The 20,472-nt window shown below is 43.8% G+C and overlaps 1 protein-coding gene and 1 long non-coding RNA gene across 4 annotated transcripts in view; both read right to left on the reverse strand.

Annotated features, from left to right (window-relative positions):
- The window catches only part of LOC118599217, a 1,224-nt gene extending 1,080 nt beyond the window's left edge, over positions 1 to 144 (reverse strand). Inside the window, exon 1 of the long non-coding RNA XR_004948521.1 lies at positions 23 to 144. This is a non-coding gene — a long non-coding RNA (uncharacterized LOC118599217). The remainder of the gene's footprint in view (positions 1 to 22) is intronic.
- cdk14 (cyclin-dependent kinase 14) overlaps positions 1 to 20,472 on the reverse strand; it is a 172,321-nt gene that overhangs the window by 65,425 nt on the left and 86,424 nt on the right. For all 3 annotated transcript variants that reach the window (XM_024261087.2, XM_024261090.2, XM_024261089.1), the window contains 2 exons: positions 13,011 to 13,131; positions 2,581 to 2,674 (listed from right to left, as the gene is read on the reverse strand). In XM_024261087.2, the coding sequence (XP_024116855.1) occupies positions 2,581 to 2,674; positions 13,011 to 13,131 (215 nt within the window). The remainder of the gene's footprint in view (positions 1 to 2,580; positions 2,675 to 13,010; positions 13,132 to 20,472) is intronic.

Genomic DNA, 20,472 nt, shown 5'->3' on the forward strand with positions numbered 1-20,472 from the left:
TGGCCTAGAAAAACTTCCATACCTTTCTGTATTGAGTTTGCATGTTCTCCCCGTGCGTGTGCAGGTTTTCTCCAGCTTCCTCCCACCGTCCCAAAATGTGCTTCATATGTGAGTTGATGGATCTAAAATGTTCTTAGGTGTTTGATTGTTGCTCTGGACAGACTGGCTAGCTGTCCAGGGGGTTCGCCTTCACCCAATAGTAGCCAGGCTAGGCTCCAGCAGCCCCAGGACCCCGTGAGGGATAGGACAGGTCAAGAAAATGGATGCATATTCAAAAATATAAAATATTTTAATTACTGAAAGTTACTGATGACACAAATATTGTGGTTACAAGTGATAATTTGCAACTTTTTACAGACAGTCAAAACAGAACTAAAATGAATACTGGTTTAATGTAAACCAACTTCTTAATATTCAGTAACAATAAAATATTTTCCCCATCTCAAGTACAGATTAACAGAGTTAACATAGATGTATGGAACTACATTGCTAGGAGCAATTATTAATGATAAAATCCGTTGGAAACCTCACATCAAACACATCAGTTCCAAAATTTCCCAAAGTATTTCTATCATAAACAAAGTCAAATATGTCCAGGAAATGAAATCATTACATATGTTGTACTACTCTCTGGTGTCTCCATATTTTCAACATTGTTTTGAAGTTTGGGGAAACTCATACATTTACTATTCATCGTCATCAGTGTGTGAATGTGTGTGCATGGGTGAACAGAACTGTGACTGTAAAGCCCCTTCAATAAAAGAAGAACATCACTATACAATCTGCCATAATATATTTGAAATGAAGTAAACTCAAGTTGGAGTTTGTGTAGAAAACCCACACAATCATGAGGAGAACGTATAAACTCCTCACAGAATAGCCCCAGATGGGATTTGAACCAGGGTTTTAAGTGAGAGTGCTAACCACTACACCACTACATCACCATGAAGCAATTTGATATTCTTGTTCAGGACAAGTCTGAACCCCTAAACCTGAGAGTTCAGGTCCTGACTGTGAAGCAGGGAGCAGCTCATCCTTATAAACATCCTTGCCTTGATCTTGTCTTGGTAGATCAGATCTTGTTTGCTGATGGCGTGAGAGACGGAGCAGCAGCTGATACCCTGTGCCCCGCCCCTCACCCCCACCCCCTTCTTTACACTTTTCCTTTTTCGATAAGAGATCTAGATCTTATACTTAAGCCCCCGGCCACTCTTTGGCTCAAAAGACAGTCACTGAGATTCATTTTTCTTTATCTCCTTCTGCTGGCTTTTTGAGGGACCCCCTGCCTACAGGGTACCCCCTCCCTTCCAAATTCCCACTCTTCTCAGGTATGGATCTTGAGGCTTCGGCCTAGAAGCTGAACAACAGAGAATGCTCTCCGTAGCTTTTTTCCTCTTTGAGTCGGTTTCATTCTCTCATCTCTACGATCACACAGTTCAATAAATACAAATCTATTCTGTCTTCTTCCTGTTCTGTCTGCTTCAATTAAATGATTGAAATTAATTATGAGCGACAGGACAGCAGATCGGACTCTGAAAGATTCATGAGACCTCACCTCATTTCAATTATTAATGCTAACTACTATAACCCCCACCCCCCCACACACAGCTTGTTCAGCTGATGGATTCAGGTCCTTCTGCCTCGCTCATGCTCTCTTTCTTGCTGCTCAGGATCAGTTTCGGTCTGTCAGGGATGATCCTGGGAGCTGCATGGACAGGATGATTCATTTGTGACTCTGACTCGGTCTTCACTGAAGCTCTGGGCCTCAGGGCCACTGAAGTAAGAGTCTGGCTGAGGCTGGACCGTACGGGGTTCCATTTGTGCCTAAAATACGTTTTTGCATCCACTGTCTATGTCTTTGGTCCATTGTCTATGTCTACTGAACAAGTTTATTAAACATTTGTTCATGTCTATGAACTACTAAGCGATATCTTCTGTGTGTCCAGTGAAACGACAAGAGCTAACCACGCTAGCAACTGTTGCCAAGGACTGCTCTAACGACCAGATCCAACAACAATAGCAAATGCAAAGTTTTAAGCATAAAGTTGAAACATCACAAAGTAAACACAAAGCTATCATCAAGATAGATATTGATTAGTAGACATTGAACTTTCATTTTAAGGAGAGGGCAGCAAAATATTGACTTGCGGGCCGCAAATGGCCCGCGGGCCACCAGTTTTAGAGCTCTGGTCTAAAGCATTCAGATGTGTTTGTGTGAGTAATGTAATGTAATGTCCCCAACTCATTGTTTTTCAGCGTACTGGTTGGTTCCATTACATCATCCGGTACCATCTCATGAGGATTGTGGAGCCTTGACTCCTGTTCTCCAGGTTTCTAACACATGAACTTGTGGCATCACTCTCTGGTCTATTAGTGGTCTTGATTCTGATAACTCTGCAGTCTAGCCCTGATCAGGATGGTTGAAGCAACAACCATCCTTTGTCAGAACAAAGGTCTGAACATGTCTGAGCAGAAGCCTTCTCAGCATCCAACAGTTTATATAGCATTTCTTTAAGTGAAGAAATTCAGAAAAAGCTTCCATCAAGATCCCAGAAAGACCAGCTAGCATTAGTGACTCACCAGGAATATCCGCTCCAGCTGGTCCTGAATGTCCTTCATCCCAGGAAAGGCAGCCACGCCTTGGATCATCTCGATGAAAATGCAGCCCACCCCCCTGAGAGACAGAACGAAGAGCCTGCTCAGTATTTACAGAAACATCTTTCAGAAAGCATAAAGAATGAGTTTGGTCTTTTGTTCACAAGAAAACTGGCTATTACATCTTTCTAAACTCATTTATGGACGAATTGAATAATTTTGAAACAATAACCTTGATCAGCCTGAACCAAAGCCATTTTCATAGTTTTTCTTTAGATTTTTTTCATAGTTTTTCATTTTACTTAAAGAAACACTGCACTCAGACAAAAGGCAGGAGGGTCCAGCTCAGGAGAGACTCCAAACTTCTCATCAGAGGTATGGAATTAACAAAGATTCGTGTCAGGAGCTCTCACTTGATGCTCTTTCAAGAGTTCACCTGTTGTAGATGATGAGCAGTGTTGGTTAAATTATGAATAAAAAGTAATTGATTACTTTACTTGAGTTATGAGATGACATTATAATTCAATTACTTTTACTTATTAAATTTTTGAAAAATTAATTTACTACTCGTTACTTTGCTTAATTCCACTCAATTAAAAATTATCAAGAGAAAAACAGCTTAGCACAAACAAGATCCCCTTGTCTCTCATTGAACTCAATGTCTAAAGCACAGATCATATGCACAGTATGAACATGGTTCAACACATAACCTGGCTTCATTTGAATTCAGACAACAATGTGAAAAATGACACAAATAAGAAGTAGTTACAACCCATGGTCTGCCACTGTCAGATGAAAAAACTATATACATTTATTTTTTTATCAACTGCTTTGAACTTAGATTGTGAACATTAATATTATCTGTTGAAAACTTGACATTTTCCCACTTTATTGAACAGATATGGTCCAACAATGAACATTTCTAAAACACTCAACACTAAAGTTTCTGTCGATCAGCTCTACACCAGGTCCTTCTCCACTCGCAGAGAGAGGAGCGGGATATAGGGAGATCGACCCTCTACATCCTCTGGGTGTCGAGGAGGACCCCGTGGCGAAGGCGCTGCATCTTCCATCCAAATCAAAAATGTTTCATTAATACGTTTGGAAAAAAACAATCATTTCAATTTAGTTTTCCTTAAATCAGTCTGTTGGCGACTTAATATTAATGTTGTTTCTTTGAATTTGTCATTATATTTAAACGTTAGTTTTTTTCTGAAATAAAGTTTATCTTCCAAACAGACATATTTAGAAAGCAGCTATTCCAGTTCTAAAGATGACTGGAGCAAACATTGGGATCTCTGTATGCTAAGAATTCCTTTGTGCTCCAACAAAAACCATTTATGAGAACTAAACTGTTTATGTCTGATTTCATCCAGAAGATTTGAAAACTGTTGGAACAGACGGGTGGATGTTTATATTTGTTGTGCATCATAACAGTTAGTTAACAGCACCACAGGAAGAGATGCTGTCTCATCAACCAAAAGCATCATGGGAGATGTAGTGAAAAACACAGGCTGACGACCCAATCCCGCGGGTAGCTACACCGCTGAGCATGAGCTTTAGCTGTTATCTTTGTTGGAACTGAGAGACTTTAAGAGTCGAATCAGAACCAGGAAGTGAAAATGATAACTACGTCTGATTAGTTAGATTGATGACGCATATGATTAAGCCTCCAAGAATTATTATTGGAGACAGTTGAATTTTTTTGGATTTATATTGGCAGTAAGCCATATAATACTTCAAATTGCAAGAAATAAAGGCTTAAACTGTTCACAAATAACGTGTCATGATTCTACATTGTGTATGAGTTTCACTTTTTGAAATGACTGCAAAGAAAACTGTACTTCTTTTAGATGTGCCTCTCAGAGAAGAAAAGAGGGAGTGCTGAGCCGGCTGGTGCTGTGAGGAGAGCTCACTGTCTTCAGCATCAGATAGCCAGCGTGCCACAGTGATGCTGGAGCCTGGTGAGATGCTCATATCTGGTATCTTTACATCCACTGTTTCTGCAGACTGTTAAGTCAGGTTAATAAAGGATGTTTTGCTTGGCCAAGACCTGCTACCTGTGTAAATGACCTCTATAAGAGTCTGCAAATACACTGCTGAGTGTGTGAGGAGTGGAGTGGGGGGGCATGTGGAGACAGAGTTATTTATCTGCTGTGTTGACGGAAGAAACAGTGTTCATGTTGTGGAGGTCATAGTGAAGCTGTCAGTGCAGTCTCCTGAGGGAGCCTGCATGCAGATCTCTGTGAGACAGCAGAGATTGGCTGCTTTAATTTAAACAATTCTGACCAGTTCACAAAATAAAACAGATCAATGTTTGTTTGGCCTGGAGAATGGTGTGCACACAGCTGGTAATGAAGAAGAACTTTGGGTTTTTAGAGCCATAAAGTGACATTTTGAACAATAGAAGACATGTCTGGCAGTGCTGCACAAGCAAGATAAACACTCCAACAGTAAACTGCTGTGATGGGGAGGGGGGGTCCCTCCTGACAGAAAGACACATCCACTTCACCTCTTGGCTCTGCCAAAGATGTTTCTTCATGGACGACTGAGCTATAAGTAACAGAGTAGCCAGAGGGCTACTGCTGGACCGGAACGACACCCTGCAGACCAAAAGGTCCCTGAGACTCAGCGTTCCTCCCCCAGTCGGTCCCCCAACAGCTCTGTCCTTTCATGGGATGCAGTGCTCCGCAGGGATTTCTATACCGATAACATGGAGACAGCTGCTGACGCGGTGACAGACCGAGTCCACACACACTGGTGAAGCTGCTGGTCCATGTTTGACCTGTTTTCCTCTGAAGAATGCTCCAGACGGAACTGAAGGTCGTAAGGAAGTTTTAGAGGAGATCTGAGGCTCCACCAGGTTTCATTAGTCTGCCATTCTCTCTCTTCAATCTAACTGTTAGCTCCCAGTCCTTTTCTTCATTTGGCTCCAAATTTCTTAAATGATAAATGGTGTTTACTGGCATAGCTTGATTAGAGCCTAAAGCTCTAAACACTCACACACATTCACATGTGTGGTTTAATGTCTTGCCCAAGTGTACTTGTACTTTTGTTCTATGCCAGGTGTGTCAGACACCTGAGGTTTGCTCTCATGATTTTATTAAGGCTTGTGAAGCAGTGGTGCTAATATTCCCATGATGCCCTGGTCCCCAAAATGCTTTGCACATTTTAACCCTTTAACACCTGAGGAGTCCCCGGTGACGTTTAAACACAAAATTTCGAACTTTCTGTAACTCTTTAACCGTTAACACAATAATTCCAGTAGATTGTGAAGGAGAAAAGCAGAGCCGCTCTTCAGGAAAGACAGCCAAGAGAGGGACTCCCAATGCCACAAAAAGGCAGGTGAAATGGCAGGATTAGTAGGAGAAATAGGTTCAGAGAAGTCTAAAGACCAGATGAAGAAAGTCACTTTAAATGAGCAATGCAATGGTTTTATATTGGATACAGAGATAAGATGTTCAGTCAGTTCCTACAAAGTTTAACTTGGGATCCACATGCATGGGCGTCATTTGCATGGACAACATTTTGGCTTATTTTTCCACAGTAGTGAAATCTGCTTAACTGGGTCCTGTGACTACATGTGTAGAGGGTTAGCTCAAATATTAGCTCGGGTCTGAAGAGGTTAAAAGAGACAGTGCGGACCAGAGACCACAAAACACACTGCTTTGAGGCCACAATTTTTTTTTTTCTTTTTTAACTTGTCCTGTCCAACAGCTGAGCCAACAGAGCCTTTAGCGTTGGGCAGATTTTACTGTCACAACAGGGATTTATTGAGTATAAACCCCTGTTGTATTTAATGCTAAACTTTATTTATATTGATTATGTGGGGTGGGGGGTGGGGGGGTGGCAACAGAGGGAAGTGACATCATAAAACAACTAGGACTACGTAACAAACTAGAATGGGCGGGGCCTGTCAACACTCACACTCTATAGTTACACACACACTTGTTGGCCAAAATAGTCTCCGCATTTAAACTGAACATACTCACATATACTATACATATACTACATATGTACTCAATTCAACTGTAACAGCAGCTCACACACTCCATCATACAAACCCATTCAGATAAAGACTTTCATTCTATCACACAAACGGTTAGTGCTAAGGTGAGCTGACACCTGTGCTCAGGTGAGTGTTTATGTTTCGCTGAGGTGGATGGTGATGGAATGTACTCAGGGGGAGAGCGCCCGGCCATCCCCACGCCAAGACCCCCTGCCGGGGCAGCAGCTGCAGCCAAGACCCCCCAACAGCCGCTATGGAGCCGCGGAGAGAAACCGCCCGCCGGGCAATCCCGCCAAGCACCCAGACCAGGGCACGTGGGACTGCCGCAGAGGCCCCCCACACCCAAGAGCAGGAAGGCACAGGAACACAGAGAGTGCAGGCCCCAGCCCAGCCAGAGGAGCAGCCCACCACCACCCAGCAGTGCCGACCATCCCCCCGCCCCACCCCAGGTACGAGCCAGGGCCCCCCAAGGGCAACCTACCCCACACTCCAGACAACCGCCCGCCCCCACCGCGAAAGGTCCAGGGGGGGAGCAAGGCCGGGGCCGCCCACCCCGGCCGAGCAGAAGGGAACCCAAGAGAAACGGAGGCCCCAAAGAGTGATGTAAACAAGGCCCGACCAGGCACACCCACTGATGGAGTTAAGGAGCCATGTTGCCAGCGGCTTCTCTAGCTCCTGGAAAAAAGTCTTTTACTAACACTTTTTCAACACTTTTTTGTGGTAATTTAGGAACCACTTCGCGTCTGAAGTATAGCTCGACTGAACTCATGAACATCTGGAAGAGTTCAGTTAGTTAAGATCCCAAGAGGTTAAGATCCTGACCCTAGCACGGGTCCTGACAACCGCCTCTACGTTCCTGCTGCAGCCCGTGCCCAGGTATAACATTGGACTCACGCTTCTCACCTTTCCTGTCACCCAGGGGTTGCCCGGACTCTGAATCGTCTAAAGTGGGACTTCTGGTGGCCTGGGATGGGAAAGGATACCGAGATTTTGTCCTGGCTTGTTCCATATGTGCTCGTGGAAAGGCTTCCTCCCGACCACCCGCTGGCCTACTCCACCCGCTAACGATTCCCAGTCGTCCCTGGTCAGATATAGCCCTGGACTTCATCACGGGCCTGCCACCATCTGCGGGTAAAACGGTCATACTCACCGTAGTTGACAGATTCTCAAAGGCTGCTCATTTCGTCCCTCTCCAGCAACTTCCGTCAGCTGTGGACACTGGAGAGCTATTGGTCACACGTGTTTAGGCTTCACGGCATCCCTTCTGACATATTCTCCGACAGGGGTCCTCAATTCACATCTCATGTCTGGAAGGCCTTTTGTTCCTCTCTAGGGACCACTGCGAGTCTCTCTTCTGGTTATCATCCCCAGTCCAATGGGCAAGCTGAACGGCTTAACCAGGAGCTGGAGGCATGCCTGCGGTGTGTTGCGGCTCAGAACCCCTCAACCTGGGAGCGACATCTCCCGTGGATCGAGTATGCACACAACTCTCAACTGTCCACGGCCACTGGCTTCACTCCTTTTGAGGTGTGTTTAGGTTTCCAACCACCTCTGTTCCTGTCAGAGGAGGTTGATGTTGCGGTGCCATCTGTTCACCGGCACAGGTCCCGGTGCAGGAAGGTGTGGAAGGATGCCAGGGTGGCCCTTGTCCGTTCTGCCGAGCATAACAAAAGCGTAGCTGACCGCCACAGGGTTCCTGCTCCCGACAATGTGCCTGGACAATCTGTTTGGCTCTCCACGAAGGGCATTCCTCTTCCGAAGCTTCATCCCAAGTACATCGGCCGGCCCTTTTGCCATCCGGAGGGTGGTGAATCCATCTGCAGTGGAGCTCACCCTTCCCCCCTCCATGCAGATTCACCCTGTTTTCCATGTGTCCTGCCTCAAGCCTGTCGTCACCAGTCCTCTGTGCCCGCCTGCCTCTCCCCCTCCGCCCCCCGGCTCGTCGATGACTCCCCTGCTTTCACGGTTCGGCGCATCCTGGATCTGCGCCGCCAGGGCAGGGGCCTCCAGTACCTGATTGACTGGGAGGGTTATGGGCCCGAGGATAGGTCTTGGGTGCCTCGGTCCCACGTCCTGGATCCGGCCTTGCTGCGGGCGTTCCATCGGGATCATCCTGACAAGCCAGGTGGGTCGCCTGGGGGCGCCCGTGGGGGTGGGGGTACTGTCAGGTCTTGATAGTTCCTGCTCCTCTGCCGCCCTTTCCTGGTCCAGTTTTTTCCTTGGTTTCCGCTCGCCCTTTTTCTCCCTCTCCTCCACAGGTGTCCAGGATGCAGCAGGGAATCCTGGCACACCTGCTACTCATCACCTCAACAGTATTTAGGACTGGTTCATCCAGCTTCTCCCTGCCAGTTCGTCTGCTTAACTCAAGTGGTATTGAGCCCACGTTTGAGCCTGCCTCCTGGCCCCTTTTGCTTAGTATCTAATTCGAATCTTTTTTTCTCTTTTTTCCCTTGGATCCATGCCTGCCTGCCTGCCTGCCTGATCTCCGTTTTGCTGGACCGTTTCCTCCCCAACCTACCTGGACCTTTGACCTGGAACTTTAATAAACCACCTCACTGTCCAACTCATCGACATCTCCTGTCTTTTAATCATGATAGATTCTAAGTCATCCAGAGATGCCACGTCAATATTCAAATACAGCAGATACATGAGCTGCTGCAGATGCATCATCATATACTGTAGTCCACTGTTCTAACAGAATCAAGAAGATGGTTTGTGGTGACCAGTGACATAACTGGAGGACTAACAGACAGAGGGGTACATTTTCAAAGATCATGTTTTACCCTGTATATGAACGCAGATAGTCAAATGATGGACAGATGAGAACTTTGTCAAAAATGCAGGACACAAGACTCTGAAGCACAGTGAACCTACTCCACTACCAGAGCATCTAACCCAAGACTATTTCTCTGGGTATCCTAAGGTAACAAAGCTAAAGCACACTTTATTTAGGGATGGAATTGGAGATATCAAAAACGTGCCAAAAATGGTTCTTCAGAAACTGTTGCATCTGATAATGGCCGATCAATGTTTAACACAGTTGTTCCAACAGTTTGTGAAAGACCACCAGTCCACGTTACCCACAAGCCAATGGTGAAGCTGTGGTTAGAACATAGACTGTAAAAATAATGGACAAAGCGAGCAATGAGGTCCCCCATTGGAAATGCACTACTTTCTCTCCTCGCAAAAGTAGGCCACCGCTTTTACCGTCAATTCCTAAAATGGATACCGCCATTTGCAAACAATCTTCAGCGATTGGTCTGAGTCATAGCTGAGTCATGGAATCTACAGGAAGTACTGTCGCCAATCAGGAGTGAGTTTATTGCAACCGTCCGCCTCTTTCCACGCCTCTACCACAAGACCGCGGATGTAAACACCTTCAATAACGGCGGCTCGGGAGAATGGCTTTTTAGGTTTCGTTTTGATCACGTGGTCAGAAATCCTCTGGCTCTTTTCTAAATGACGTCGTTCGTGGTTAAGGTTAGGATTACGGTTATGGTTAGGGTTAGAAAAGCAAATTGTTCGTTTGTGGGGCTGTCTGTGATGCTCACGCCTCCACCAGGGGACGTGTCAATCGTGGAAAACACATTTTAACACGTTTAGGAACGTGCGTATTATATGCACGCAAAAACCGGTTTTGTCGTATATTATACACGGTATTTCCCAAATCGTGGCATATGTACGCATTTTACTGAGACTGGGCTGAATGTACAAGTCATAGTTGAAGCCTTTGAGGGAGAACCATTCCAACATTTGATTCTGTCAGCGGTTCTTTGGGATTTACTTACATTTATTCATTTTGGTCGAGATAAAAGGAGCATTTGGGTGACGCTGCTGCAGACCGGCGCGTCTCCCCCTCGCGCGCGCAGCAACTCATCTCTTCACATGCGCGGCCACGTTAGTCTGATCAGATGCACGTGAGAAGCGCGTTCAGCGGTATTCAAAATAAATAACCATCCTAACAAGTGAACAGCTGGATCTTTTTTCTGTTTGAAAATACGACCAGGTCCTTTCAAGTTTGTCTCTCGCTCCTCAGACGGCTGTGTCTAATTCAGGCTGAGGCTGGAAAAGTTCGGCGAAGATAAAACTTTGGTTGGTGATTTTATGTGCATATATGCAACTTATAATTTATAAGCTACAATCAAAACAGTGAAATAAAGAAAAACGAACGTTAAACAAACAAAAAAGTCCAAATCACATAACCTCAGAGTGAAATCTATTTCTACAGAGTAAATCCTCATCTAAAAATGTCGACAGCATGCTCCTCTTGTTGTTTTAAACTGCTGCATCGGTACATTCCATTGAGGAAAACAACAGTAGGACAATGATTGGTACATTGTTGAATTGTAAAGTAGGTGTTAAAAGGTCTTCACGGACCCATTGATGAAGTCTGCTCCCATTGGCTACCCGTCATCTGTCAATCAAACCCCCCAGACGTTCGACATCAGACCCACAAACGCTTATTGAGCCATCTGATTGGTCAATTTATAACTCTAATAACTTGTGATAATTGAAAAAAATCTTTAAAAAAAATTAGGATTAGAAAAAAGAAGTTAATCAGAAAGCAGCAGAGGAAGAATGATTATTCTGACATATAAAATGACTGAGAAATAACTGTCTGTTTCTCAATGTAAGTCAATGGGACTTTGGCCTTTTTGCAACCCAGTGGTACTTCCTATATGGAACACGGAAGGAGGGGGGCTTGCTCTGTCCAGTTATTTTATATACAGTCTCAAATAAAAGGATACATCTCTGCTTTTCTACCACAAACAACATCCAAACTGGATCCCAAGTGGCTGGATGTGTGTAAATGGATGTAAAATATAAAATATTACGACCACATGCATCACTCGAGGTCTGTCTCAGAGCTCCCTTCCAGACAGAAAGCTCAGATTTCCACAGACAAACCCATGGGGGCAGTAGAGTCAGCTAACAACCAAAGATCTATGTAGTGGACACCACCAGCTTCCCTCAGGAGAAATGAGAGACATCTTCAGTCTACAGGGACTGTAACTTGGTTTGCTCAAGAAGATAGACATTACTGTCATATTGCAGTTCATAAAAAAGTTACAGAAAATGTATGACTTGAACTAACAGAAATATATCAGTGGGGTTAATGTTCCCATGGTGCCTGGGTCTTCATAGTGTTTGGCCTGTTGAAAAGTTGCAGTTTTCCAGCATTAAGACCTGGTCTTGGTCTCTGTTTGTCAGGTCAAGCTTCATTCTTGTTTGGTTAATAGTTTTGTTTCTCTTTTTTCTGTTTTTGTGAAATTAAATCTTTTTTTTTTTTAATAAATCATGAAAGAACAAAGAAGAAAAAGTTCCGACCAAATTGACATTAAAACCTCAGAGGAGCAGATTCACTCAGCATGGACTCTGAAATGTCACAGACCTCATTCAAGAGGGAATGAAAACAGAGACCACGCATGAGGGTTCTCCAACCACACAAGTACTTTGTTGAAAACAGAGTTCTTGAATAAGAGAGGAGCTTCCTCTGAGCTAAAGACTGCTGTCTTTGGAGTGCAGTTACAGTTGCATAGAAGCTGCAACTGTCTCACTCTGTCTATCCCACGTGTCCATACAGAGGTCAGACGGAGGTCATTTCATCATTAAGCTCCTTCTGATTGGAAAAAGTTGCCTAAATACCTCTGACATCTTTTCTTTATTTTAGTCATTTTTATTTGTTTATCTTCATGTCAGTGCCTGTAGTCTTTCATTTTGTGTTGTCATTTTTTTTTTGTTTACTAATACTAATTTGTGGGCATACTGTTCTTACAATGCTGGTACGGTTGGCATGAACTCGCTGAACTTTATGTTGTATCTGGTGTCTAATTTTTATCTAACATTGACAACAGAGGAGAACTTTGCGTACGAGCAAGTTTGTCTTTTGTCTGTATTTAAATTTAGTTTGTATATATATAGTTATATTTGTATTTTGGTATTTGTTGATTGTTTTGTGTTTTCGACCCCCTTGAAAATGAGATGTTGTATCTCAAGGGGCATTCATTAACAACAAATAAATAAATACATCTTTCCGAGGCCTTCTGCAATCTGACGCTGCTTCTGTTATTTGTGAGTTTCCACAGCCCTTAAGAAAAGCATGCTCGATATTTGCAGCAGTCTGAACTCTTTCCCTCGACTTCATTAACCTTGGTGAACAGAAGGCACTAAACTTAGTTGGCAACAATGTGTTCTTTTTTTGTGGGTCTGTAAGTAAGTGAATACATTTTGTTGTCTCTCCCAAGGTTAGACCTGATGGAGATGAAAGAGGCAGAGTTACATTTGCAGTTGCAGAGTTCACAGACATAGATTTTTTTAGTTTTCTTCCACCACGGTTTGCTCCACCAGAGTTCCAGCAGTTCAATGAATGTAGGCTGCAGTCAACACACAGGTCAGAGGCCCTCACCACATGTCAAGGCAGGTGGAATAGTCTGTGGAGCCCAGCAGGACATCTGGAGGCCGATACCATAGGGTCACCACCTCGTTGGAGTAAGTATGGCTGGGGACTGACTTGGCTCTGGCCAGACCTGCAAGAGAAGAGTCAGAAATAATTTACATTAGATGACCTTACCCTGGCAAAGTAAAACTAGAGAAGGGCGAGACAGGCAGCAACAGCTGGAAATACAAACATGAATAACACAAGGAGGCTGAAAAGTCCAGCAAAGCAGATGTGATTTATTTAACAACCAAATATTCTAATACAGTTGATTAAAAATAACTGTATTCATTTTTAAAGAATTATACATTTTGACAATGAGGGACAAAAAAGTGTCAGTGTGTGGGGACCCCAGAGATGTTGCTACTGAACTAACAAAAAGATATTGGAACAGACGAAAAACAAAATCGTCAAAGGAGACGTCCAATATGCTCAAGCATCTGGGCAATAACCTTGAGAAGCCCCTCTCACCAACAGATCCAAATGCAGTACAGTCAAGGGGTGGGCCAACAAAAAAGAGGGTCAGAGTTCAGAAGCAATGACAGACAGAGCCTGATCACAGGAGAAGATGCTCTGACAGAGCTCTGCTGGTGAAAGCGGTCTGCATGGGAAGCAGGACAGACTGGAAGCATGACGTAGATTCTCGGAAGGTGCTGCAAGCAGCAAGTGATGCAGGTTCACAACAAGAAGCATGCATCAAAACCAACATCTTAACCAACATTTTAAGATGATTTTGTGGAATTAGAAAAGACATTCTGGAGCAGCCGGGAATTCTATCTTCCATGGAGTGTAGTTTGTCCTGAGTGGAAAGAAGCACCAAGAGTCTGAGGATCTGAATCATGTGTGGGATATGATGAGTCGTTCAGATGCTCTGGAACATGATAATAAAGACAGTAAAGGGTCAATCAAACAGATTATAAATCAGATCATCTGAGAGTAAAGAGTGGGAGTTCTTGTCTGGTCTCCTTGTTAAAACCTGGGTAGTACTGCTCTGGATGAACTAGAGACTGCTCAGGCAGGTAACACAACAAGAAAGTTGTAAAGCTGCATTCACAGCGGAAGCAATTGAAACGGCATGGGCATCAAGTTTCAATGTACAGACGCGATCTGAAGTTCTTTGATTTAGGCAGCAAAGCTGCGGGGCTGATGCAGTAATGAGGGACTCAGCTTTGGCCACGCGACTTTTCCAGTGACTCGATCAGCAGGGATTTTTGCCTTGAACTTCCATTTATTTTCTTAACCCACTGAGGCCGTGGGGTTGCTGGAGACTGTTCCATTGACTGTCTATGAAAGCGGAGAACAGTCTGAACGGGTCGCCAGCCTGTCGCAGAGCCCTGTAGCGATCAAGGCTGCTACGCTAGCTAGCCACCAGGTGGAGAGCTTAGCAAGCTCTGCCGTTTAGGGACCGGCAGAGCAAGCGTCAACCAGTAAGGGATTCAGCTTTCAGCATGTGACATTTTCAATGACGCAGGTAGAATACAAATCCATAACCCGGTGTATGCCTTTGGGGCTGCGGGGTTGCAAGAGACCGCCCTAGATAGTGTTGAGCAAAGGCGAGGTACACTCTGGAAAGGTCGTCAGTCTGTCGTAGGACCTATGTGGGCGGCGCCAGTCCCCGGGCGGATGGCTAGAGAGCAGCTGCAGGATAGGGAGGCAATATGCTTGGGTCTCCTGAACTTTATGATATTGTTCTTATTTTCATTAAGATAATATTACAAAAGGTCCTTTAAATTAATTCTTCTTTTTTATGTCCCCTCTTGGACTAATGTGTGTGAGAGAGAGTTCTAACTGGGTCACAGAGAAACCCAGCTCAGACAGCCCCGGCACCGGGACTGAACCTCACTGTCCCAGGAGAGTCTCTGAATGATCTCATGAACCCAGACATGGAGACGTGATTACTGATGCTTTTGTAGAGCTCTTTAAAACCCGTGTCGAGGCCCGGGGGCCAGATCCGGCCCTATAGATCCTTTAATGTTATTGTTATTTAAGGGCTGACATTATTTTGCTCGGGTGACAACAAGACACAACAAAGAAAACTGAATGATTTGATTTGTTTTTGCTAAAAGGAACAAATGTTATTTTAGGCCTTGTTTTGCTCTGCAGCATGTTCATATTTGTATCATTTTAACAGGATATATTTTATGAAGATCAAAATCCTTTGGGTTAAGTGTAATTTTCTATATAAAATGACATTAAAGTAAATAAATTTGAGTATTTTCTTTTTCTTTTAACATTTAGTTTATTTCTAAATTGTATAATTTTGACAAAATATATTTTTATGGAAAGTAGAATATCGAACGTTATTTAAGGTTTAAGTTGATTTATTCTGGAATAATATTTCTGCCCATTTTTATCAATAGTTATGTTAAAACGTTTGAATAAATGTTTCTCCTATTTGACAAAAAAGACTTCCAATAAGGCTAATGTTTGTGTTTTACACACCAAAAATAGAGGATGTAGCGATCGTCTTAATCAAATCCAGCTGCCAGGTGAACCAAAAGTGAGAGGAAAGCCTGATTACCTGACACGAGGAGGTGATTTCTGGGTTCATCTGTGCTGCAAGAACAGCAAAAGATCAGATTGGAGCTTTTTGTATCGACCACCACTCTGAAAGTTGGCTGCCAAAACCTGATTAAATACCTTTAATTAAAAAAAAGAGAAATGGAAGACAGATGTGTAGTTGTAAAAGCCTCTGGGGACTCAGTCATTAATGAAATGACCAAGTCTAATGAAATATTGATAGTGAAATTTACATCAGAGATGAATAAGGGGTGGGGTTTCAAAGGCGAAGAAATGGACAGCGGGGGTAAATTTGGAGCTGAATGCCAAGAAATCAAAATAACGTGTGTTTGGGAGAGATATCAAGACCATCTGCAGATTGCTATGATAAAATCAGCCAGACCTCCACTATGGTTTGTGTCTTCAGGTGGACAAGCTTTGTTTGTCCACCTGAAGACACCTGTATTTGTAATTTGAAACAACTTGGAGTAAAGCCTTCGAACGCTGACATTAGGATGAAGTCATGCTTCTATTTATTTATTTGCTTCTTTATTTATATATATATATATTTATATATATATATATGTGTGTTATATTTGCATACTATATCTATATATTATATTTTCTTTATACGTTGTTTTCTTTATATCACATGGTGCTGTGCACTGACAAAATGCATCAAAAGATGATCCAAAATTAAGCAGGTTTTTACCAAACTTTAAGGGGTGGTGGCTGTGACCCTGGGGGTCTGTCTTCATGGCCCAGCAGCCCTCTCTGCATGCTGTCAGAGGGGTCTCTGAGTTGTCTGGTAAGACCATGAGCCGGGGGTGTCCGTGTCCCTGTGGTGCTGGGCCTCTCCAAAGTTCTAACAGTCGGGCACTGGTCGCCCCATGTTTACATGGTTGCCTGGAGCACGGGGTAGACTTCGCTGGGGGGCCCTGGTTGGTGCCTGGTGTTGGGGCATGCTCAGAACTTCAGGGTGGTGGTGGGATGCTTGTCAAGATATCGGGGGGGGGGGCTCTCCAGGGGTGATGCCCTGTGCTGGGCTCCCTGGTGTAGGAGTGTGGGGGTGTTCGGGAGCTCTCCGTCGTCTTACATCCCATCATCCACCACAGTAGAACACAAACACTCACCTGAGGACAGGTGTCAGCTCACCTTTGTACAGTATACATTCATTCATTCATTCATTAATTTTCCTGTCCGCTTCGTCCCTCTCTGGGTCGCGGGGGTGCCGGAGCATATCCCGGCTTCTGATGGGTGAAGGCGGGGTTCACCCTGACAGGTCTCCAGTCTGTCGCAGGGCCTCAATCACACACATTCACTCTCACATTCACACCTAGGGGCAATTTAGAGTCACCAATTAACCTATGAAGCATGTTTTTGGACGGTGGGAGGAAGCCGGAGTCCCCGGTGAAAACCCACGCATGCACGGGGAGAACATGCAAACTCCACACAGAAAGGTCCCAGCCGGGAGTCGAACCGGGGCCTTCTCGCTGTGAGGCAAGAGCGCTAACCACTGCACCACTGTGCAGCCCTTGTACAGTATACATGACAGAATGAAATCTGAGTGTGTGTTTGTGTGCATATTAATGTGTGCCCTGTAGTTGTATTGTGTACATGTTGACAGGTTTGTGTGAAGATTCTTGAAGCCATTGGGTACGTTTGTAACACTATGGTGTGTGTGTGTGGACAGGCCCCGCCCCTTTTGACAAACATTTACACCTGACAGTAAAGATGATAAATCTTCATCATTTTATTGCTATATGAACCCCCCCCCACACACACACATACGCACACACACCCCCATGCAAACAATTCTTTAATCATTTTCCAACATCTTTAACCCCCCCATTTCTCTTTCCTTTTCTCCCCTTTCTTTCGTTTACACCCTCATCCCCATCTCTAACATCCCACGCTTTTCTCTGCTCTTTTTTCCATCCAGTCAAAAGAAAACATTCAAACATTATTAATACAAAGTTTAGCATAAATTACACAAAGGGTTTACACAATTATGCACCTCATGTGTCAGAAGATCCATAATCCGCAAAATCTGTCAAACACAAAATACCTTCAGCTTTGATCTGTCTGCTCAGCTGTTGGACAGGACAAGTAAAAAAGAAAAATTGTTTAAAAGCTATTTAAAGTATAGAAAAATATATATTAGCTGTGTTTGAGCTTCTGCAGTCATTCCACATGTATTCCTGCCCTGACACACAGGCGGCTCATGACAGCTAATGGTAGAGCAGAGTGCAGATGCAGGAGGCTTTAATGAGGCTGACGGCAGCACCGCTTTGTCTCTTCCCCAGTGGTTAGGGGCTTAATTAAAGCATTTAGCTTGGTTAAAAAAGTGACTTCCTGCCCTGCAGAGTCCCAAGTGTTAGGGGGGAGAATAAATGAGAGGAGGAAGGAAGGTATTTAACATTTCCATGTGTCAGAACACCCACAAGTGGAACACGCTTCAGCCGGCGGTAATCACAGCTGAACACTGCAATTTCCACGCGTACCCACAGAAGCTCAGAATTCTGGGAGAGCCACTGTATTCCCGATGCTGCCACAGTGCTCGTGCAGAGGGGGGGCGGGAACGCTGGCATACGAGCTGAGGCCACAGCATGTCGTGGTGTTACTCTGCTGGGTTTGAAGTTTGGACAGTTTTAGGCAAAAAGAATCGAAAGACAAAGATGTAGATCCACATTTCATCATACAAGTGTTGGATTTGGACCTGACCAGAAAACTCCATCTGGACAAATGGGATTCATTTTGCTGTGGAACCCCCCAAAAATCTTTAATGAACTGTTTTTACAACATAGAATTAAAGTTTTAGGTGTAATTTTATTAAAAAAAAACAAGACTAAAACTTTCCATTAAACTAATCTAAATGTTTTTTATTTAAAAAACAAAAAAATCCAGGCTTAAGTCACAGATTTCTTTGAGCCACATATATGAAGAGTTTCTGTTGATAGAGGAACATCACAGACCTCGCAGCTCCATGATGAGATCTTTCTTATGTGGATTCAGCTTCCAGGCAGCCAAAAAACAAGAGAATTTCTCTCCTAGGAGCTCTGCTGTCCATTTGACTTCTTTCCTGGAATTCTGTTTTTTTTCATCTTTTTTTCCATTTTCTTTATTGTGTTTGTGAAAAATAATAAACATTTTGGGGGAGAAGTTTGATCCAGCTGGATTTCAGTTTGACTCAGCTGGACACTACACAGGTGGGGGCGTGTCTTTTCACTGACCTGCTCACCTCCTGCGACGTCGGTGGGTTGGACTTTCACGGACAACTGCAGAGTTTCCACTCGTTATTGTAAAAAAAATTAAAGTCGGTTCCCATCCCAAAATAAAGTAATGATCGGTTTCCTCGTTGTTGGATTTCTCATAGCAGACAGCTCCGTTTCACTCCGGCCCCCCGCCCCCCACAGCAGGCTTACTACTGCTCTGCATTAAAGTGGTCAGATTGACGTTCGTTGTCCGCTTTATTTATTAAAAGAGAAGATTATTTTTGTCCAAAAAAGTACACATAAATGCCATATATTATGCCATATAACAATAAAATCTCAATCGCAGAATGTGACCTCACATTGATCTGGTAATTTCATTTATATCATCTCCTCTGTTAACGTCAACATCTTTTTGTGTTTCAGCATCTCAAACGAACCTTCTTTCCTGCATCCCTTCATTCACACGTGTCATGTCCTCCTCTACATACGTGAACTTCGTCTGGACGTATTTCCTGGTAGTTCCTTTCACCATCATCATCACAGTTCCTCCTCTCAACATTTCCAATCATCTCCGTCTGCTTCCCTGCGTTTACCATGATCGGATCCTCTGATGGATTCATTCCTGATCTATCCTGGTCTCTCCCAAACAGAAGCTCGTCATCTTCAGCATCAATCACTCACATTGTTCTTTGTGCTGAAGAGGGAGCGCTGATTCTGAGAGACCTGATGACACTGTTGCGTTTATTCAGGAATTTGTCCAGTTTTGTGACATTCTTTTAACGCAAACTCGGAAACAACAGCCTGTAACTTTCTCCTTTGTGCTTTACGCAGCAAATCTACGGTGTTGTGATAGAAAAAGGCTAAAACCTCACGAGTGTTTCTGCAGAGGAAGCAGCTTCAAAGGTCTGGCCTTTGGACTTGTGCACTAACAGACCCACACAGACCTTGAACCTCCTCTCCTCTGTGGATCTCCAGCTGACCTGCTGTCCTGTTCAGATTTACAGCAGGAAGGAAAGTCAGCAGGTAATTACACAGCACACATGCTCAGAGAGGAGGACTGGAGGTCTAAAAGACAAACTTAACAAGAAACACGTCAAGGCTTCCGCCTGCCCCCCACCCCCACCAGCAGCTGAATGGATTTTAAAGGGAGTTCAGTGACATCCCATGAGTCCTTGCTCTGTGACCTCCAGGAGAACGAACATGTTTTCAAGATCGGCCTGACATTGAGTCGAATGATGGCAGTCTTTAAACTCTGCAGAACCTAAAAGATTTCTACTTCTATTGTAAATTTTGTATATTAGATACTACTGCTTTTAATATTTGTATTATTATTGTTGTAATTAGCATTGCTGTTTGCACTGAGAGATGAGAGGAAAGAAATTTCATCTGAGCTGTGTATCTTGTGTACTCAGCATATTTGACCATAAAGCTGACTTGAACTTGAACTTGAAAGATTTCCTATTCTTCTGCGCTCAGTCTGCTGTAACAAACGTCAGTAAAAAATCTATTCAGAGCTCATTTTTCAAACAGCATTTTGTTGTATTTGCTCTGTTTCTGATATTGTTGGATCATTCCTTATTTGTCTCACGCCTTATGACTCTAAAATTCTACTTTGGGAGCAGTTTGAGAGAATTCTTGGACACATATGCGTCTGTGAAAGAAGATTTCACATGCACCCTGGTTTAACATTTAAAATCAGCAACTATAACTTACAATTT

Source organism: Oryzias melastigma, linkage group LG10, assembly GCF_002922805.2.
Source record: "Oryzias melastigma strain HK-1 linkage group LG10, ASM292280v2, whole genome shotgun sequence".
Classification (NCBI taxonomy): Eukaryota; Metazoa; Chordata; class Actinopteri; order Beloniformes; family Adrianichthyidae; genus Oryzias; species Oryzias melastigma.